The sequence below is a fragment of the Myodes glareolus genome, chromosome 13, assembly GCF_982192425.1.
Source record: "Myodes glareolus chromosome 13, mMyoGla1.1, whole genome shotgun sequence".
NCBI lineage: Eukaryota > Metazoa > Chordata > Mammalia > Rodentia > Cricetidae > Myodes > Myodes glareolus.
Genome location: NC_142038.1, coordinates 23,857,054 through 23,880,244, shown reverse-complemented (window position 1 = coordinate 23,880,244; position 23,191 = coordinate 23,857,054). Strand labels below are relative to the sequence as shown.

Sequence of the window (23,191 nt, the reverse complement as noted above, 5' to 3'; positions counted from 1 at the left end):
TCAACCGAAGAATGGATAAAGAATATGTGGTACATTTACACAATTTAAATTTAAATTTAAAAAAAAATTACTCAGCGGTAAAAACAATGACATCATTAAATTTGTATGCAAATGGGTGGACCTAGAAAACACCATCCTGAGACCCAGAAAGATGAACATGGTATGTACCTTTGTTCATTTTTTAATGGCTGTGATGTGGGATTTCGATCCCTTTAGCCGATGGTTTTTGGGGATTATGAGCCCTATGATGAGGTCTTGTCTGGGTGACTGTTGAAAAGCTAATAGGAGGGTTTTCTTGCTCTCATTCTCTTTCTTGGCATGGTCGGAGAGCGTGTTGCAGAGAGGCTGCATGGTTGGTGCTCTTCAACCCTGGGCAGAATGGCTAGACAAAGGCAGCTGATCAAAAGCCCTAGTTGTCCTGGAAAAAGCTCTTGTAGCCCAGGCTGACCTCAAACTCACAGAGATTCACCTGCCTCTGCCTCCTGAGTGCTGGGATTAAAGGCGTGCACCACCACCGCCCGGCCCACGTTTTCTTCATAAGTGATCACTGCTAATCCAGGCTCAATGAAAATAGTGAGAGTCCAAAGTAACATTACACTCAGCTCATGGGGTCACATGAGTAAGCACACACACTTTGAGACGGCATTGGGGTCAAAGGCGCTGGTTTCTCCCGCCAACACTAACTCGGCCCTGATGTGAGGCCGCAGTTAACACCAAGTACACTCCTGAGGCAGACTCCTTCCCATAGGCCTGCTGGAGAGAATCCTCCTGGCTTCCAGCAATTACACCAGCGGCTGAACCTTCTCAGCACTCACTGATCTTCTGGATCAGTTAAGAGTCAGGTCTGTACACACAGCAGCTCCAGACAGCACTGGCTGTCCACTGCCTGTTACCAGGGCAAACATCTCTACTTCAAAGCTGACAAACAGGATAATGACTCTCAAAGACTCAGCAGTTCTAAAAAAGATTTCCATCCGGACAAATGCTACCCCAGTATGTGACCCTCACCTGTGGTAAACAGTCAGGGGAAACACTTGAGAGTCAAAGGAGCCATAGGCAGTGATTCCCACAGATGCCTCTAAAAGGGCAGTCTGCTCCCAGTTCAGTACCAGCGATACAATTCCAGACACAATTCCTTATCAAGAGTTTGCTTTCCAAGTCAGGGGAAAAAGGGAGCGGGACTTTGGATATTCTAGCAGGGACTTCTGAACTGGCACTTCCAGCAATATCTCTGTGCCAAGGTATTTTCTTCTGAAAAACTGTTGAAGAGCCAAGACTGCTGACAAGCAAATTCCCTGAGGAGGGTAAGGGCTGTGAGCGTCAGTGCCTGCCAACAGGGGCCGCCCACCCTGAGATGCCTGTTCACTGTGGGGCTCGCCCCCAGAAGGTGAAGAAATGGACACCGGGACATCCCATAGTACCCAGGCCTTTGATCTTTCTCTAAAAAACGCCTACTATAAAGACAAAGCCAAATTAGGAACAAAAGGAGACGTTGGTCAAATTGGAAAGCCATGATCGGTATAAGCAGTCTTGGACACGCTGCTTTGCTGGATTACAAAGTGAACGCCCCACATTCAGTCATTCTGAATCAGCTTTAGAAGACAGCACAAATCAAACAGACTAAAGCTATAAGGTTTATTAATAGTAAATCCTCAGTATAGACTATCTATGCATCCGCCTAATTACTTCCACTTTATGAACTGCTTTTCTATTTAAAAATAAAAATGCTCAAAGAGATATTCTTTTTGAAGAACAAAGTTTCAGAGAAAGTGATTATTAGAAATCCTTCAAGGATCCCAAAGACTTTAAAATCCATTTAAATCTAAATGTAGAGGATCAGATTCTGCTCTGATATAATTTTTACACTTTTAGAACAAATCTTCATTACACATTCAGGCAGGAACAAGTTAGGAGGGGAAAGCAAGGTGACTATGATGGAATATGTTGAAATTCTCAAAGTATCAACGCATATATATACAAACACACACATATATATGTATATATATAAAATATCCATAGGAAAAGGCTGTAATAAAATGATAATTATTACATTAGAGTGGTCATTTTCTTCTTCTCTGTGTTTTACAAATGGCCTATTCTATGACTATATTTCATAATAAAAACTTATTAATGAAGAAAACTCAAGGTTATCAGACGTAGTCAACTTTAGGAAATAATTTTCAAACAAGTGAGCAGAAAATAGAGGCACTCAGCTAAGAGCAGGGTGATGCTAGGGGGTTCCTGGCCTTGGGGAGGATGAAATCCATCAGTAGCATTTCCTGGTGACACTGTCCTAGGAGACAGGAAGCAGAGTCTACCTTCCCTGAGGTACCACGGACTCAAAGTAAGGCTTACACAGCAAGGACCGAACTTCCACACGTTTATCAGGCCGTGTGCCCAGGGAATCTCAGAGCGCTTTTGAGACGTGCACTTGTTTCGGGTTCAGGGAAGGAAAATGAAACTCTTCCACAGACACCATGATCAATGGTGGCTGCAGGGATAACAGAGGCAATGCTAGGTGGCCACTCCGATTCACCAGCCTTCCAGTATGAAAGAGTAGGTAACGTAATATCTACGTGTAGGGCGGGGGACCAAACTAGGAGCCTCATGCACGCTAGGCAAGCACACAACCACTACGCTATCTCCTAAGTCCAATTCTTTCACAAATTATATTTCATAAATTAGCTACATTCCCTTAAGCTATATCCATGAGGCTGCAGACTCATTCACCACTGAAGCATACAGAGGGGACCCGCCATACTATTTTAGGAGGTTGCTTAGGGCAATAAGTGAAGAATCTGTGTGCGTTTCCTAAGATAGAAACTTAAAGCTCACCCCTGGAAAGTCACAATAGACACTCCAGGCAAGTAAATTGACCCCAGAAAGGGTGTAAGTGTTCCCCGTGCATGGATATGAAGACAGAAACCTCAGTATGAATTTCAGAGTCTGTTCCCCGAGAAACACAATTTTGTGTGTCTGTGATGCTAGCGTTCAGGAAATGGAGCAGGAGGTCCACTGGAGGCCAGCGTGGACCACCGAGGGAAGCAAAAAATAAAGTAAAACAAAATAAAGGCAAGAAAGAAATCGTGGTTTGTGCCTGAAGGCTGTGCACAGGCTAATGTGCCTTCCGTCCCCATTGAAGACGCCTGGAGGTTGTGCTTCGGCGAGTCCCATGGGTCCTCAGGCAGGGTCACAGCTGCTGGCTGCTGAAGAAGGATTTAGTCTCCCTGCAGACGGGATTTACACAGAGCGGGCAGCTCAGCGTCAGCTGCGTGGAGCACAGCTTGTTTGACTGGATGTGCGAGTACACCAAATCAGCCAAGGCCTGCAAGACAGAGTACACGGCCATCAGCGGCAAGTCTGCTTGGACCCGCGTGCATGCCCTCCGCGCATCCCGGAAAAATGGCTCTGGTTATGGTTTCTTTTCAACTGAGTTCCAGAACTGTAAAATATAGTCCTTCCTGGAGACTGTCTGCTTCGGCAGAGTCCAAAGGGAGACTTTAGGAAAGGGACCCTCTTACCCCACCCACTGCCCCTTTTCACTGAGAAGCAGATCTAAAACTAGGCAGCTGTAGCAAAATACAGAGGCTGGGGCAACCTAAAGGACAAAGGAGGAGCAGAGAAGGAATTCGCTCTTAGTTTTGTAATTAATTGGAACTCCAAATGTACTAATATGTGAGAAAACCAATATCGTGCGGGAGCTTCTCCAAGGACTACTCTGCACTGTGTTCTACTAAAATGGTTGTAACACCGCGGTACCTTAGAGAACAATGGATTTCCATTAAGAGACTCCGCTCTTCTGATGTTTTCAGCTCCACACTGAATCAAATGAGAATGGGAAGAAAACAGACACATTTTATTTTCCTTTCCTCCTTTTTCTTTTCTTTTCTTTTTTTTTAAAGACACTAAGTGCCACAAAAGAACAAACGCACAGAAATACATGTACACAACTGCACGGCCTGGCCTTGAATGGTCACGCATTGCTCGTGAATGTTGGTGGTGGGGTGGTTGGGCGGGCTGAGCAGATTGCCAGAAGCTGCTCTTCTGGTCCTGTGTAGCCTCCGCCCCATCACCTCCCCACAGTGATGGGATTCCAAACCACGCTTGCCGTTACACTGGGTGGAATTCTCAAGAGTGATTCCCATTCACGTACCATTCTTGCTCCTATTCTACCTCTCTAATCCAAACTGTACAGACCCTGTCTAAGGAAAGGTTGCTGTAATTAAGTAAAATTTCCTACTTGCTTTGATCCCAAGTAAGAGCCAAGAAAAGAAAATTAATTTATGGACTCTAAGTCATGAATCTAAATGGAAACCAATGTAGAACTGGGTTTTAAAATAAGCTTTTATAGAGAAAAATCTAAGAAAAAAAATCTGAGTATTGTTCAATACATTCTTATCCCATCTTTAAAAACAAAACAAACAATAGAAACAAACAACAACAGATACAGCTAACGGTTCTCAGATAATGTAGAACTATATAGGATTTATTCCATAGCTAGGATCTTCTCTCTCCATCAATGTTGAGACATGGTCAGTTGCTTTATCCTTTACATTGGCATTTAAATGAGGCACCCACTCAGGAAGCACAATGTAGTCAGCAAACATCTAGGCCTCAACATGGAGGAGGTTCTACTTAAAATATTGCAAACCAGCCATGGTAGCAGAATAAGCAGTGTTAGTAATCAGCGGGGGGGGGGGGGGGAGCGGAAGGCTAGAAAAATGCAGCAGCAATGAATCTGTCCACAGAACATCATTGGAAAAGTGAAAGCATACTTGTATAGCATATGACAGTCACGTAGCATATGATACTGACACAGCATATGATAGTTAAAATTAAAAAACCTCAAATGACTATTAATCAAGGATTTGCTAAAAATGGCTACAGACATTTAATTATATTTACTCACTTATATCCAAAATATGTATTTACGAAAAGAAAGTGGGGATTACAAAAATATGGATGAATATTTCATAAGTGCAGAAATGCCTATTTTAGGGTCAGAGTTTGAGCGAGCCCCACTCCTGACATCACCTTCTCGGCACCATCTGAGAACTTTATTATTTTTATCAGCAAAAGGCAAAAAAGTCATTTCCACTGCGGAATAAAATGTTTTAAACTTTTAAAGTTAGTTGTTACAAGCATGTTACATTTTCATAGCAAAATAATGATAGCTACATGGTTTCCTTTATTCCCTACAGGGATTAATTTATCAATCACTAATAATTCTCTTGGTTACTATTAACAGCCTCTGCTTGTAATACAAACGAATAGAAACCATCGCTCAACACATAAAAAAGCCTTATGTTCAAACATTCATGTTTGACTGGTGACTGGTACAGGCACACAAATTGCAGGGTGGACAGCTGGTTCCGGTTCTGCCCCTCCTCACCCTACACTCTGCCCCTCACCGCCACCCAGTCCCAAAAGCCACCGCTCTTTTGTGCAGTGTGAAGCCAGATTTTCACCAGTCACACGTGGGAAGGCCATGAGTTCTCACCCAGGATTAGAGGGGAAAAGGGCTTCCCAAGTCCCCATGCTTCCAGCTTCCCACAGAAACCCAGCGATAAGCCACCGAAGGTTTCAGGCTAGCCCTCAGAAGCTTCAAGACAGGTGAGCAACAGTTTTTCTCCACCCTGAGCGACACACCACATCCATCTTATGCCAGCAGTGGTATTTATTATTTCAATAGTCAGATTGATCACAACCTGTTAGCAACAGCTAAGGAAGTGAAGGCCCAGAAGAGGTCAGGGGAATCACAACACACACTGTGTCTGTGTTTGCTCTATGTGCCTCTCCGAAATGGCAAAGACTCATATGCCCTCAAACCCAACCAGAACAGGGTAACAGCCCAAGAGCCACAACTGTACTAAGTGTGGGGAATGAATTACAGACTAATAAACATCCCCCTCAGAACTGGTGAGATATGCAATTCCTTTTCACTGAAGATTCCAACTTCACATGGTAACTCACACTGAACAAAGGATTAGTTTCAATGATATTGGGCAACATGGTTTAATAAAGGCAAAACATCCTCTTCTACGGCTGATGTAGAATTAATTTATGAAGTATTATTCAAAATGATGAGGATTCAGTACATACGAACACATCAAAAGTTCTTTCTTTCCTTCCTTCCTTCCTTCATTCCTTCCTCCCTCCCTTCCTTCCTTCCTTCCTCCTCTTCCTGCTTCCTTTGCTTTTTTTGAGGCGTGGTCTTTCTATGTAGCTTTGGTTGGAGCTCACTAAGCAGAAGAATGGCCTTGAATTCACAGAGATCTGCTTGCCTCTGTCTTCTAGTGCTGGGATGAAAGGAGTATTATACCACACCCATCCCCCAAAACAGTAATTTTTTAAATTGATAATTGAAGAGAAAACATCCTGTTAAAACAAATCATGATGGGACTAAGAAGTCATATGGGTACACTTACCTTCTTGGCCAACACTTGGGAATACTCAATATCCAGTTCATAAAGCGTCTCAATATGATCACTGGTAAATGCTATTGGAACCAAAAGGATATTCTTCCTCCCCCTCTCACAAAGCCCTTTGATAGCCTCATCTGTTTGAGGACCCAACCAGGGTACTGGGCCAACCTATGAGAAAGAAGGACCAATGCAGACATGGAACATTTCTCCTGACCGGTCAATAACACATTACTGCCATGACCCCTACCCCCGACACACACAGAGCACACACATCTGTCCTTCCAGGTGAGAGCCCCTCCCACACCTCCTTAAAGGGGCTTGAGTCATTTTCACACTGAAGCTTGAATCCTTCTAGAGGCCAATGATACAAATAGTTTCTTCCGCTAACGCTAAAAGTCGGATATTAGCTGATGGAACTCCCCTGGTGGCTCAATTCACCTTCAATCTACTTGCTTTCTGCAGTGAGCAGTTGACTTACAGAATAGCTTGCTGGCACGGAAGAGCTCAAATTCCCACTTATAAATAAGTGATAAAGCAGATTTTCAAGAGATGATGGCATAAAAATGTACGAAAGGTCCCTACCTTGGACTGCCACACCAGGCGGTAGGGGTTTGGGTAGCCCAGCTCTTCCATGACTTTGTGGACAGTGGCACCTACTTCTTGGGGATAGGGGTCCCCTCTGTTGACAACCTGCAGTAGAGACAAGTAACATGCGTCACCGACACTGTGAAGGGTGCCAAGAACCACTGGCAGTCCAGAGACAAGATGAACACGAGCCACACCCCTTCCTTGCTGTCCCCTGAACTAATGACAATTGTATCTGAGTACCGTTGGGAAAGTTCCTTGGTTCTGCTATTCATTGGCAAAAAGAATTCGGTCAGCTACAAGATTCCAAAGAAGATGCTGTTTATGGAAGATGGACAAGGTCTACCTGGTTCAGGTATGAACCGATATCACCTGTGTCTTCTATCTGTTCCTCCCTTCCTCGACAGCTGACAGCAGCAAAATGACTGAACAGTGAGGCGCGTGCTCCCGATGGGAAAGCCTATCGGAAACAATTTTATTCTAACTCTTTTCATCCTTTGCGGGGCACTGACTCCCTAACTCTATCCCCCTGCTTTATAGTGTTTATTAACTCCTGCCCCACCATGCTATTTTCCTTCATATTATGTTAATTATTGTTATTATACATGAACAAAGGCTTTGTCTGTTTACATCCTCCCCACATCTGATATATATAATAGGTGCCCAATAAATACTGTACTGGTGAAATGAAATACTAAGAAAATACATTATGATATTACTGGTGGCCAAATAATCATTAGAAACATACATGTAGAAGGATGAAAGGAATACAAAGCTGTCTTTGGCACCGTATACAATAACTACTACAGGCAGGATCCACACTGTAAGGCGGCTCCTGGGATGTTCCAGTGTAAGTATTCATCTGCCCTCTCTGGAGCTTCCCTCTGGTACCTAGAATGGATCCTTGAAAGGCTTTGCATGACACTAAAAAGGAGTTGTGATGCCACTGGAACGGAAGAGACAAGCTTCCAAAGGGAGAGATTTCCCTTAGAGCCATTCATTACTGATGTAATGGCTGCATCCTGCAGGTGAGCGGCACAGGACCTGACTCCTGCGATCATCCAGGAACAACATGGTGCCCTCCACCTAGGTTGGTTGGTGCCGCTAATCATGTGGTTCAGACCGACGGCACATTAAGCAAATGCAATCTTCCACCTCTACGGCATGGAAAACAGTATCCATGGGACAGGATCATAGTTCTGAGCAGATGGAACTGGGCACTGAGTCCAGGATCTTTCAAACGCCCTGCTAGCATGGTATTGCCATGTTTCCAGAAATGCAACAGCCATGGCACAGGAGGTGACATTTCAGTGAACAACCTGGTATAACATGATGAACCAAGGGTCAAGAGCTCTGTGCTGTATATTCTCTGGTCACACTGTGGTTTCCAGTGTTAATGAATTTGAAACCAGATTGGCTCCCTAGAAAGCACAGGCTTCTGCTAAGTCTTGAAGAGAGATTAGAGTTAGTGTGAATGAAGCTGACTACACAGTTCCACGTACAGAAACTGCACATTGTTGTCCTTCCACACAGCAGGCAAAAGCACAACTCTTTTCGCTGGTACACTGGATGGAAATTCTAATATATGAATGAACCTTCCAGCTAACATTAATGGCTATTAATAAGAGATCCGCTTGTAATATTGTGCATCGAATTAATTGCTGGGAGGTTTCAGAAAATGAATCTATGAGCAAGCTATGGCTGGGATTTTAGAATTCATTCTTGCACTGAGTTGAAGGCAGAATGGAGCCAGGTCCATTTTAAACATTTAAAAAGTGAAACCACCACATCTTTTACAACCAGGTCACCAAACAAAATGTTCTTACTTACAGACATTGGTAGGGAGTGGGCAGAAAACAGAATGACCACCTCGCTTCTCTTCTCGCGTGGAAAATGGTCCAGTTCTTTCAGAATGTGGTCTGCAAAGCACTGTAGGAAGCCCAAGAATGGGGGAGAAGGCAGTGAGAAGAGCAAAGAAGGAAGGAAGGAAGCATCTCAGAAATGAGAGCGATACCAAAAATCTCAGGGTAATCTTCCAAATCTGAAACTCTACCTCTTTTTGAAAAAATGCAAACAGTACAGTCTCTTTGATTTGGTTCGGCTTCAGAATGGATGGCAATGGTTTCGGGGGCCTAGGGAATTTGATGGGAAACTTCTAACGCTCACTAATGGCTCTCTGCAAACAAATGCCGAGGGTTGCTTCCCCTCGGGAAGAGCAGGGCACACTTCCAGATGGAAAGGAAACACAGATGGGAAGGAGAGTTGTTTTAAGATCTCACATTTGCTCTGTTAGCAGGAAAACAGCTTACGGGGTCTTTCTAAATCTTCCTTACTTTGGCTCTTGGGCTTATCACACTAAAATACATTAGCCAGAAATAGGAGAGAAATTAGAAAATACTCGTCTATTTTTTATGACATCTTTCGTATGAGTCCAGGGTCTGCACCAAAGCAATCCTCCTCACAAGCTTCTTGACGGATGACAGACTGTACAGCCCCCATTAAACACGCAGAGGGGGACAAGATGTGGCCAGGGGAGGGCTGCCCAGCCATATGTGTGAACGTGGACTAGAATCCAGGTCCTGCTGCCTTCAGACCTCTGTCCGCCAGACCGCCTCCCTCTCACTTCTCCTTGGCACTTGCTGAGTCTCATGGGTAGGTGCTGAAACACCAGATCTGAAAGGGCTTTCTTTCATCTTACACTTGAATCATTCCTGGCCATTTGGTTCATAAGGAAAATGCACCAAAAGACAGGAGTCGGTCAACTGAGAAAACCGGAATGTGACGGGAAATTAGACAGGAGTTGAATATCAGTGTTAAAACAAACCACTGTGGAATTTTATATTGTGGTTATCTTAAAAGAACAACCATGACCTTAAGGTGTGCAGGTGTGCATGTGTGCATGTGTGTGTATGTGTTTATCTGTTCTTAGGTAGTTCAGAAAAAAATATATGTGGACATACACATATATACACATACAGAGAACATGTAATGATAGGTTAAATGAAACAAATGTTAACACATGAATATGGATAAAGAATAGATAGCAACTAATTATACCATTTTTAAATGATTTTATTTATTTTGTGCATATGAATGTTTCATCTGCATGTGTGGCTGTGCACCACGTGAATACTTAGTGCACGGAAGTCACAGGAGGCCATCAGATCCCCTGGGACCGGAGTTACACTAATGGTGGTGAGCTGCCCGTGTGGGCACTGGAACTCAGACTGTGAGTCCTATGCGGGAGCAGCCAGTGCTCTAAACCACGGAGCCATCTCTCCTGCCCTTACTTTATTTTTAATTATGTATATTTGTGTATGGGGGGGCGGCATATAAGCATGTGTATGAGGATGCCCGCAGATCCAGAAGATGGCGTCAGATCCCCTGGAGCTGGAGCTGCAGCAGCTGAAAGCCCTGAGGTGGGTGCTGGGCACGGAACTGGGGTAGTGGTATCTGCTCTTAACCAGGGAGCCTTCTCTCTGGTCACATTATCCTTCTAACTATTACTCTTGTAACTATTTTGTATGCACAAATAAAATTTAAAGAATAACTTGACAGAATCACACCAACTTATAGCTGATGTACTGTGGGTTCCAAACCAGTTCCTAAGAATACTGAGATATTTTCCTTTCCAGAACTCACAAATTTGGTAAATACTGAACAAAATGGTACCTAGAAACAGAATCTAATACTGTTTGCCTTCCCCCCCATCTCCATATTGTAATGCAATAATATTTGGTACAAACAAAAGCTGTGTTTTTATAGTGTTCATAATGTTTGGAGAGCAGGCCTTCTCTGAAGGTTTATTTTTAGAGAACAGCCTACATAAAGTAGCCACTGTAAAGTTTACATGGAAGCCTGGAACATACATTTACCACAACTACTCCAGCGGCCAGATAAAGAGCGGTATTAAAGTAATGGTAATACCATGACTATTTTGAGTAGCTAGTACTGATAACATGCAGAAATGTGGATTTAAGGCCATGGTTTTAGTTGCATTGAGGCTAGATTTTTAGGGGTTTGTCCCCCTTCCTTCCCTTTCCTCGGCTTGTAAAATTGCAACTAAGAACACAGTTCCTTGGGGCTCGCGAGAGTCGCTAAGCCATCTTCAAAACTCAAGCGGCACGGACAAATAGAAGTGCTACTTAAATCACCTAAACCCATCTGCAGGATTTTCTGTGCACAGCCCCCGTGCAGAATGAAAGCAGCACGGCCTCTCAGAGCCTTCAATCACACCATCCAGGAGGGCAGATAAATGCCTCTAAAATTCCCTTTCATTTTATGAACAGAGACTTCCTCGGTTAAGAGACCTTTCCATCTTTCTGCTTCCCCCTTTTCAAAGGGCTGAATTTTAATGCAAATCTAATTACTCCCTCGATCAGGGAAGGCAGATGCTGTGCAGACCCCTCTTCCCGTGCCACATGTCAGTGCAGACCTGAAATACCCCCTCCTTCCCAGCCGCAGCAGCGGTCGGGCCTTGGGCACTCCAGCTACCCCGGCTGGACCCGGGAGAACGATGACCGCTGGACACACACACACAGCCCACAGCGACACCCATCCCTAGGGGACCGCTTTCTAGTTTCTACTCCAACACAAGTGTTAACCCTTTCCCTACCCACAGGACACCGCTCTGGGGAAAGCCAGCCTGATTTTAATGCCGTCTAGCACCATCTAGTGGTCACAGGTTTTAAGTGCTGCCGCTCTGCAGGTATTTTGCCCCATTAAATAGTCAAGGAATATAAAATAAATCGAACTATAATCCAAACCACTTCTATATTTCTCAACCTAAAATAGCTCAAAAGCAGAAACTTCTACAGACTCTACACACTCTAGCTGAATGACTCAGGACTTTTTTTAAAAACCAACTTCACTCATGGTTTTTTTTTTGTTTTTGTTTTTTAAAGAATAAAATAATACCAATTCGAAGCTATTGGATTTATAGTTGTAATTTTTAACTGATTCTTCTAAAATAAAGTACTCATCAACAGAATATTACAAAGATAAGTGTACAGGATAAATGAGCATTTTCTTTTGATCTATGCAACTTCCCCCACTGAAATGTTTACTTTCCTATGTCTGAATATGCATCTCTACTGCCTGCACATTTTAATCTTTTGATATTTTAAAGGATTTAGAATATGAAAGTTTTGAATTTAAATTTGTTGGTAATCCAATCTAAGTATATAAGTTAATGGAAATACTGTGCATTGACATAATCTTTAACGCTCTTTTGGTCACCAAAAAATACAAAACTCAAAATCTAACGATGGTACCAATGTATCATCTGCAGAGAGAAGAGTCTCACCATCTTAGCCTTAAGTTTAGTGCCCCTTTTCACAACAAGTACAAAGTCTAATGGTGTGGCTTTAACTCCCAGCATGGAAGGTAAGCAAGAGACCAGCAGGGTCAGAAAACAGCTCAAGCAGAGCGGAGCAGGCTCGCACCAGAGGCTGAGGACAGGGCTGCTGGCGGCATACACACCTGGATGAGCAGGGGGTGCGTGGGCCACCTGTCAATCGTACTCCACTTCATGGTGGGCTTCCGTCCCATCTCGTTATAGTATCTGTAAATGGCATTTAAGCTGCTGCCTAAAATACAAGGGAGCCATTTAGTAGACACGCTTGATTGTGGTAAAAAATACAACAGACTAGTAAGGGCAATAATTGTAAGTTCAGAGTAGGCAGCTGTGTCTATACAGAAACCCAGTCTAATTACGATCTTTTCAATACTCTAAAATGCATATAGATTTAACTACCCTGCAAATGAAGATCACTAAAGAGCAATCAATTTCAACAGACCTTCAAAGATTATTGAAGCCATTTCCACGGAGAGATGTGAGGCCGGGAGTTTACGAGACGTAAGCTATTGTGAATTTGCAGGGACCAAGTCTTAAAATTGAGAGCATGTGAAGAAAAGCGTTCCCATTATGACCGGAATCAGCCCCATTACAGGCAGTGTAGGGGGTGAGGAAGAAGACAGAAGTGGGCTGTTATCCCAGCATGCTGATGCTGCTTTGTGCCATTCTCTCATAGCGGTTTCCTGGCAGTTTCCTTTAGAGCTGCTTCATTTTACAAAGTTTTCAGGTTAGAATATGCATAAGTCCATATCTAGAGCATTTTGGACATTTTCAGTCAATATTACAAGTTAAATATTTCTCAAATGAAAGCGTTAGAGCCACCCTTTCTAAAGGTGCAATCGTAGGGCAAGCAGCCTAGCAAGGGGTTGAAAAGCCCACATTTAATCAATTTTTACAAAATGCACCATTCCCTGGAAGGAAGGAAACAGACACTGCACTCTGGCAGGTAACCTAACAAAAGCTGTGTTTCTATGTGAACGGTGACTATAATGACAACCCGAAGTCCAGGAGAGGGCTGGCACCCTGACCAGGGACGCGGACACTGGGGTCAAACCCTCAAGCCTACAAACCAATCCTAACAGGGGCTTCTTACTCAGTGTCACACAAAGCAAGTTCCAACGTGCCTGCGTGCTGCCTGTCGACAGTTTCCTGGGCTCCTCACCACAGGAATCAGTTAAGTTGCCATTTTAAAAAGCTTACTCGGGACACAGCCACGGTTTAATTAAAATTGTTTGTTCAGGCTAAGATTCAACTTGCACTAAAAAAAAAAAAAAATCAACGAGCTCAATTCCAATGAGTAGAAACAGTGATGGAAGAGAATCTAAATTCGAGGGACAAAAATAATCTCCAAAGAAATCAAAGTAGCTCATCATATTCGCACTGCAGCTCTCCCTGCACTTTTGGGCATCATTTTCTGACGTACAAAAGGGCTTCTGGGAGCCACGTCAGCTCCCTCCTGTCACTGGACAACAGTCAATACACTAGTGGAAGAAGTAATTAAGAAGGGGGAGACAGAAGGGAGAAAGATGCCGTGAGAAATACATAGGACACACGTGTCTGTTCAAAGGACACAGAGGCAAAAGGAGACTATTGGCCTCCAAGAATAAATGTTTTCTAAAACATTCATAGCTCAGAAGTACAGATGTTTGGTCCTTATACATGAGATGCACTAAAGAAAGGCTGCTTGTGCCCTGAGCCCTGGCCACACCGCAGGAACCATCTGTGGGTAGAGTGCATCTGCAGCCACACAAATAACAACCGCAACTTACATACTGCGGAGAGCAGACATCTCCAAGTCGAGGGTCATTGTGCAAAGCAAGATAAAAATACACCTTGAAAATTCTAAGATCTGACTCATTCTCCAATGATACATTACTAGATATTTTAAAACTGTAGGTTCCCAAAGTAAATCACAGTTCAGATTTCTGGGTGTATGAGCAAGACTGGGCATTTTAACAGGTTCTCTCTCTCTCTCTTTACACACACACACACACACATACACACACACACACACACATGCACGCACACATTCTGTGTGCCTCATCATTTAATGAATATTTCCTCCATAGCCTTTTGTTCCTCCTTATAGGCATAATAACACTAATATTCAAAGGCAAACTGGGAATATAAATGCACTGACCCAGGTCCTTGAGAGAACACAAATATATTTGTGGATAATAACAAAGCTTTACCTATAATCAAATGCTGTGAAAAAAATCTTCTGTACTCTGTGTAAATTATGCTATGATTGGCTTAATCAAGAAGCTAACTGACCAGTAGCTGGGTAGGATAAGGTTAAACAGGAAAGCCAAATCAAAAAGGATGGGAAGAGAAAGAGCAGAGTCAGGAGTCACCAGCCAGATGTCGAATGAGTCAGACACACAAAATGGAATAGAGCTAAAGGCCATAAGCCTTGGGGCACTACATGGATTAATAGAAATGGGTTAAATTGTAAGAGCTAATTAGTAATAAGCCTGAGCTATTGGGCAAGCATTTGTAATTTATATAAGCTTCTATATGTATATTTGGGACAGGGTAGTAAGGAATGGGGAAACACCACCACCTACATATGGCACTCCAACATGGTAGGTGTACATCCAAATAAAACCTACAAAAGTTTGAAAGGGGGGAGGGGTCTAGACACAAGAAATCAAGCCAAAACCAGCTTTCTAGCAAGGTATGGTGGTACATGCCTTTGATCTCAGCATTCAGAAGGCAGAGGCAGTAACCTGGTCTACATATTGAGACCTGGCTCAAAAGAGCAAAAAGCAAGCAAAGAAAGAAAGAATATACAGTTTTCCAAGCTTATGGTTCATTTTCAGTCAAATATACAGAGAACGGCAAAGACTAATACATTCCAAAAACCAAGAACACAGAAAGTCTATAAAATGTTCATTTGAGCCCTCATGATAGTTTTTGTTGTTTTTGTTTGTTGTTCTGTTTTGGTTGTTAGTTTTTTGGTTTTTTTGTTTTGTTTTTGCTTATTTGTTTGGTTTTTTTGTGATAGGTTCTTACCATGTAACCTTGGCTGGCCTGGAACTCACTCTATGGATCAAATTAGTCTCAAATACATAGAGATCAGCCTGCCTCTGCCTGGGATTAGCGGTGTGAGCCACCCCAACTGGACAGGATAGATTTTAAGTAACCAGTAACTAACCCATAACTGAAGATAGACACAAAAATAAAAATAGTAGTATTTCCATATTTCCATATGGATACTTCTGCTTTCAAAATGAGAACAGTCATCCACTTTACTCCCTTAATGAGAATTTCACAGTAGACAATAAAATAAGGTTAAAATGCAAGCCTAGAAAGTGATTAAGGTTCATTGTTGATCTTTTAGCCAACTGTATTAAAGCAGCAACCAAGCATAGCCACACCTTCCAGCCACCATTTGTAATCTCAGCTGCCAGACCGATAATTCCAGAAGCACACGAAGCACATGATTTCAAAGTGACTGACCTGAACCCTTAAGTGTCAAGAAGACACTTGACCAGATCTGCCATTCAAATTGCAAATCCCTTCAACACTCAGACTCCTGGCTAGCTCTGCCAGGGCTACAGACACCTTCGAGCTGTCCTTACCTGTAGTGGAGCAGCTAAACTGTGGGTACTGTGTGAAAGCAATGGCCCTTTCTAGGCCATCTCTCTCCATCTCTTCGATTGCTTCTTCTGTCAAAGGATGGACGTACCGGAATCCAATATAGTATTTGTGAGGTGCTATTAGGAAGCACAAGTGGGAAGGAGAAGGTATTAATCTTTATATAGATTCCTCAGAGTCACCAAACATAATGTAATGGCCAGAACAATGAACGACTAACCTAATTTTCTACAATGCTGCTACGGCGAGCAAGTTAGGGTACTCCTGGCATCTTGTCCATCTTTTAGCAGGCAACAGGGCATTCAGTTATTCTGAGATCAGTCCTACCCGCCTACCTGTTATTAATATTTAATCTTTAAAATGCAAGCTTTTATTCTTAATTATCTGTTTTCACCAGACACAGAGACTAAAGAAACGGGAGAGGGAGAAATCCCAAAAAAACTAGTACCTACCTGAACGAGGTGGCACAGCCTTTATTTAATCCCAGCCCTCAGAATCCTCAACCCTCTCTGTGAGTTTGAGGCCATAGTTCTGGGACAGCCAGAGCAACATAGTAAGACCCCGTTTCAAATTTCTTTTTAAAATTTAATACTCATTCTTGACATGTACTGTCTTAATTGAGCAAAGCGGCATAAACATGTAATTCCCAACACTTGGAAAGCAGGAGCAGGAGGTCAAGTTAAGGACAGCAAAAAAGCTACACAGCAAGTTCAAGGCCAGTCTGAGTTACATAGCTAGACCATTTCTCAAAACGAAGAAAACAAAACAAACAAATGGACAGGGGTTGGAGGGGCATTGTAGAACGTGATCCTGATCACGTAGGCAGGCAAACTGAGTGTGAAGCCAGTCTGATCTACGGCACATCCGAGGTCAGTACAGAATAGAAAATGAGACCCTGACTTAGAGAAAAGAAAAATAACAAAGACTTCTGAAAGCCACTCTCAGCCCGGTAGCCCAGAGGAAGCAGGGAACAGCAGGAAGGCCTAGAAGGAACCAAGACCAGGTGAGCTTCCTGGAAGAGGCTCAGGCTAGCAGGCAGAGATGTTCTCCAACCTGTTGATGTCTGCTATCTGTGCAGTGAGCTTCAGATTCCCAGCACTGGTGAGCTGTCACTCATGATATGGTGGGCTTTAGTGGTGCAGCTGTCTCTGAGACATTTCTGTGCCTGTAAGTCACTCTTACCCACACTCACCTGTAAAGAATCTCAATGAAATTCACTGGTTCACCAACTTGGACTTTGGGGACATCCACGCCTTGGTCTGTCATCGGTTCCCTATCTAGGGTAAATAGACGTTTGTTCCCGTCTCCCAAAGAGTAGTGTCACCTAAGTGGATTGTGATTTGTCAGAGGATCATGAGAGCCAAGGTGCACTAAGGGCTAGAAACCCAAGTAGAGCTTCCAACATCCAGAGAAACTAAAGGCCCAAGAGAAGTAACTGTTGCCTGAGTGACAGTGGCCAGGCAAGACGGTCCCACGGAGGGTAAGACACTGCTGTCACACGCTCGGTGTGCACACAGACCTGGAGCTTGTATGGACACATGAGGGACACACAGGTATAGGAACCAATGGGTGAAAGTGTAGGTGAAAATGCAGGCAAATGATTAGACCAAACAGAAGAGACGATTTTACGCCACACTGGGTGAACTAATGACTTGACCGGCAAATCACTGAGCTTAGCCCCAAAGTTATAATGAGGACTGAATATCTTAAAATCAAATCTCCAAAGGACAGAATGTTTAATCACGAAATGCAAAAGTCACCTCCCCAACAACTTCAAGGATGAGATGAGTGTTTGAGTCTTTGATGGCTTATGAAAGCAGAGAATTAATTCAGAACCTGTCACATGAAAATTCCCATCTTTGCACTATATGGCCATACGATAAAAGGACCAGATATCTGACAGTAAGTGGTAAAGTGCCCTGGGACTCTGTCCAGCCAGTCTCGGAGACTGAAGCCATAGAAAGTCCGGGCATTCAATAGCCTCCCCATAGAGACCAGAGAAGGAGAAGGTGGAAAGGTGGGAAGAATGCATTCCTATCTGGTTTTTGTTTATTTTTTTTTTGAGACATGGTCTCTCTATGCAGTCCTGGTTATTCTAGAACTCACTATGTAGAATAGACTGGCCTCCAACTCATAGAGATCTGCTTGCCTCTGCTCCCAAGTATAGGATTAAAGATGTGTATTACTACTCTGGGTTTGCCTGTCTGTTTTCTTTCTCGAGTCTGACATCTGATTGGGCTATTCATAGGAATGGACGCTATGCTAACATAAAAACAAGAAAGACTGGCCTTTTTCTAATGCTTCTTTCCACTAACTAGTTTGCACATTGGATTCACTACCATGGTAAACTAGCAACAATCAGAGAGTTTGTTCCCTACCAAGTACGGATGCATAGAGACAGCTAAATCTTCTGCCCTATCTAAAGAAATACACTGTGGCCTGTGTGGGTGAACTGCACACAAAAAGCCCTTGAGCCACAGCAAGGCAAACCTGATGGTCAGAAGTACAGTGAACAATTGTCTGAGATGTTCTGCGGAGGGAGTCGGCCCTGTGTGCAATGGGACTGGTAGACTCTGAGAACATTCCAAGCTGATGCCCAGTGACGTTTCCTCAGTGAGAACTCTGACAGTCCTGCCTAGCGGACTACTGTTCTCTTTGAGGGCCCCAGGGCCACACTCTTGTCCTGAGTCTGAAGCTATGGAATGCATATTTTCTTACACCCTAACTTGAACATTTTTCAGTTTTAATGTTTTCTCATTATGCTGGTCGATTATGTCACACTGACACAAACTAGAGTCACCTGGGAAGAGAAAGATAATTTGAGAAATCACCTGCATCAGATTGCTTTGTGGGGTGCTGGGGGAACGCCTTCAGTCAATAACCTTTCAGATACTGGCCCACTTCGGGCATGCTCTCATGTACTATATGTACAGACAAAAAGTGTGTGGGAGGTGGGGGTGGTTTTCTCTGTTGGATTGGGTTCCCAGTTCCCAGGACACGCAGAAGACTGCATCTTACTGTGAGTTTATCCCTAAATAAATAAACCTTTGTTATACTCCATCCCAGGCTATTGCAGAACTCTTTGGTACTACTACAGTTTGGCGCCCAATGTAGCCTGAGCCCATGCCACTGCCCCTCCTCCCGCCCCACGCAGCTGAGCTACTTTTCCGGCCCCACTGCACACAGCAATCTCCCATAGGCCCGCACCCACTGGTGGGGCATTTTCTTGACTGATGATTGGTGTGGGATGGCCAAGCTCACTATCGACAGTGACCCTGGGCAGGAGGTCCTGGATGTTATATGAAAGCAGGCTGGGCAAGCCATGGAGAACCAACAAGGAAGCAGCATTCCTCCGTGGTCTCTGCTTCAATCGCTGTCTCCAGGTTTCTGCTTGAATTCTTGCCTTGGCTTCCCTCGGTGATGGATTGTTACAGGGAAATACAAAATAAAATAAACCCTTTCCTCCCCAAGCTGCTTCTGGTCAGCATGGTATCACGGCGATAGAAAGCAAACTAGGGCACTCACATTGGCCCATGCTTGAGTATTATATGAAACTGCGTGTCCTGCAATCAAGTGCACCTTGGATGGGAATGAACGTGGCACCTGTAGCTCATTCCTACATTTAGTGTCTCGGTCTATGGAGAAGTTTTCACAGTTCTAAGGTGTGTGCCATCAGTTAGGCCAATGTGGCAATTCAGTCTCACAGTAGTGGTGGTGTGGAGCTGAAAGCAGGGCTGAAGATTACTCAGTGACTTACACTTGGAGTTACAGGCTAGCTACTTTTCTAAATGCTCATCTAATTACTATCCAACTAGAAGAAAAGGCCATTGCAACAGCCTTACCCATCTTCTTTGTATGGGGTGTTGCTTCTTCTTTACAATCTAGCTCAACTTCACCTCAACTTCCTTTTGAAACACTTTCCAACTTTTCGGTGTATTTGTAACATTGGAAGTAATTTTAAAAGGGTCTACAGTCGGAGGATAATATCTTAAGAACTCAGTAGTCAAATGGCCATGTAATATATATATACATATATATGTATCTATACATATTATAGAAATTATAATTATAGAAACTCACAAATCAATAGTTGCTAGTATTAGACCAGGGGAATGGATCAGTAGAAAAAGGACTTGCAGTACACACATGAAGACTGGAGTTCAGATCCTGGTAACCACATAAAAATCTGGGCAAGTCAGGAGGCCACCAGTACGTAAGAGGAAGAGGTAAGAAAGAGATCTCGGGGCAAACTGGCTCGCTTAGACTAACTGGATTGATGAGTTCTGGGTAAAACTGAAAGACCCTGCCTCAGCATATAAAATTGAAAGCAATCGAGGAAGACACCAAACGTACTAACTTTGGGTCTCCACATGCACATACACATGTGTTCCATAGTTACAAACAGGCACACATGGACTGCATATAAAACACACACACACACACACACACACACACATTGCTGATGCAGAAAATCACCCTGCCTCTGCCTCCTGCGTGCTGGGATTACAGGCGTGTGCCACCATGCCTGACTCTGAATTTCAACAAACCTGGCACTGTGGTAGTGAGAATACACACCTGTGTCAGGGGACAGCTCATCCAGCAGCTTCACCATGCCTTCTCCTTGCTTGGAAGTCCACATCTTGATGGGGGATCCACCTCCAATCCTACGATACTGTTCTTGAATTTTGGGGGTTCGGCGTTTGGCGATGAATGGTGCCAGCTTACTAAATCATTGAACATATAAGTAAGTGGCTTTTATTCGACCTTTGTAATCCGAGATACATTTTCTACTCAATAAAGAAGAGAGAGGAAAATTTAAAGAGCCTAATAGAACTTGTCTTAAGGAATACTGCCGTGAGGGCCCAGACAATTCAGCATGGATCTGAGAGTTCACCTCTGCACTCCGCAAGTGTTCGAGGAGCACATCCTGCGTACCTGACACCTCTGACCCGGATGTTGCTAACTACCACCCTATGTGCTGACTCTGCACCTAACAAGAATTAGGAGAGAAAGCACAGGAAGTGTACGTTGGTTTCAAGATGCTGGGGACTGAATCCGGGTCCTCATCCATGATAGGCAAGGATTCTGCCATTGAGCTGAAGTCCAGGACCATCCTGATTTGGTTTTAATTTTGAGACAGACTCTCACCATGTGATGTCGACTACCCTAGAACTCACAGTGTTGCTGAGCCTGGCCCTGGATACTGTTTCTCCAGTTTCTTGCATCGCCAAGTCTAACTCACACAGGGCTCTCTTTAAAAGCAGTTTTTGTTATGTTTACTATTTATCGTGTGTGTATATGTGCATGTATGCAAATATACATGTGTGTATGCACTCTGGCACACATATGATGGTCAGAGGACAACTGGCAGGAATTGAACTGGTTCTCTCCTTCTGTCATACATACACTAAATAAATAAAATATAAAAAGGAAATTATCGTTTGGTGTGATGAAAAGGGTTTCAGTGGAGCAATGTAAAGACTAAGATTCAGGGCCGGAGAGATGGCTCAGTAGTTAAGAGCACCACCTGCTCTTCCAGAGGTCCTGAGTTCAATTCCCAGCAACCACATGGTGGCTCACAACCATCTGTAATGAGGTCTGGTGCCCTCTTCTGGCCTGCAGGAAGAGTACTGAGAATACTGTATACATAATAAATAAACACATCTTTAAAAAAAAATTCAAAATGTTTAAAAAAAAAAGACTAAGATTCAAACAACAGTTTCTGACACATCTATTATATATTAGGTACAATCTTAAAGTTCTCTAGAAAATAATACATGGCTCTTACCATACTTCCTTTCTAAAACAACCACAGATGCTCTTATATATTACAAAAATCATCTCTCAACAGCGACAGAACTGCAGTGAAGAGATGAGAAAGCATCATATCAAACAGAGACCTCGGGGATTTAATTCCAAAATTCCTGGGCATCAAAACTCACTACTGAACTGGAAAGATGGCTTAGCAGTTAAGACTAGGTACTGCTCTAGCAGAGGACTTGAGTTCTGTTCCAACACCCATGTTGGGCAGCTCACAACCATCTACAACTTCTACAACCCTCCTCTAGATTCCTCAGCCCCTGTGCCCACACATGCCCAGACACACACTTATATACAAACTGAAAATAGAATCCTTTTTTTTTCTGAGATAGGGTTTCTCTGTGTGTAGCTCCGACTATCCTAGAACTTGCTCTGTAGACCAGGGTGATCTCAAACTCACAGAGATCCGCCTGCCTCTGTTGCCCAAGTGCTGGAATTAAAGGTGGGGGTCACCACCATTCAGCTTAAAATAAAATCTTAAAAAAAGCCTCTCACTATTGCACAGGGAAACATATTTAGTTCCATGAGCACCCAGGTACATTCTGTGCTAAGGCTAAGGTAAGTTTATCTATAATTGCACCAAAGACAGTGCCTTCTACTCTCAAAGTGCCCTTAGAACACCTTGTAACCTGCCATGTGCTCTTTTTAAGCCAAGGCAGAGGTGACTGTGCTGCTGTGGCTGGGACATGGCTGGGACGTGGCTGGGATGCTTTGGAAGGACTCCGCAAAGGCACCAACTCCACAGTCGCTCACCAACATCGGTGGCACACCACCAAACAGTGAGGAACAAAGGACAACATAGATCATTTGGAAATAAATGCTTCAATCATTTCTCAGCTGGCAAGTGAGTAAATAATATTCTAAGACAACAGAGTAAAGACAAAGCGAGGCTATTCTTGGGATCTGACTAGCAAGCCACCAAACAAAATGAGTCTATGAATCCGAAGCTGAAATAACTTTTAGCATAATTTCTTCTCTACCACAGCTACATTCTCAGTGCCATACATTGCTCTTCATATGTTTGTGTGTGTGTGTGCGCTTGTGCTGGGAGGCATGCGTGTATTTGGGTGCAGATGTGTGTGCACACATATGTGCTTGATTGCATGTATATGTAAACCACAGAATGACCTTGGATATTGTTCCTCTGCAACCAGCTTTTGAAGATAGGGTCTCTCCCTGGCCTGGGACTCACAAAGCAAGCTGGGTTGGCTGATCATTCTGTCCCAGGGATCTGGGTATTTCCACCTCCCCAGGGCTGGGCTTACAGCTAGCTTTTTGTAAAAAAGAACAAAACAAGACAAAAGATATGAGTTCCAGGGATTGAACTTTGAGACATCTCCACAGTCCGCATTGCTCTCAATGTAACAAAATGAGGTTAATCCTGTATGGCTGCATATGTGGGCTG

General features: G+C 43.5%; 1 protein-coding gene across 1 annotated transcript in view; it reads right to left on the bottom strand.

Moving 5' to 3' along the window:
- Nucleotides 1–1,621: 1,621 nt before the first annotated feature.
- The window catches only part of Fech (ferrochelatase), a 33,225-nt gene continuing 11,655 nt past the window's right edge, over nt 1,622–23,191 (bottom strand). The window contains exons 4-11 of the mRNA XM_048419671.3: nt 20,542–20,690; nt 15,951–16,085; nt 12,492–12,598; nt 8,841–8,939; nt 7,008–7,115; nt 6,429–6,593; nt 3,760–3,819; nt 1,622–3,325 (exon numbers count right to left, since the gene is read on the bottom strand). Of these exons, the coding sequence (XP_048275628.3) occupies nt 3,191–3,325; nt 3,760–3,819; nt 6,429–6,593; nt 7,008–7,115; nt 8,841–8,939; nt 12,492–12,598; nt 15,951–16,085; nt 20,542–20,690 (958 nt within the window). The 3' untranslated portion in view covers nt 1,622–3,190. The remainder of the gene's footprint in view (nt 3,326–3,759; nt 3,820–6,428; nt 6,594–7,007; nt 7,116–8,840; nt 8,940–12,491; nt 12,599–15,950; nt 16,086–20,541; nt 20,691–23,191) is intronic.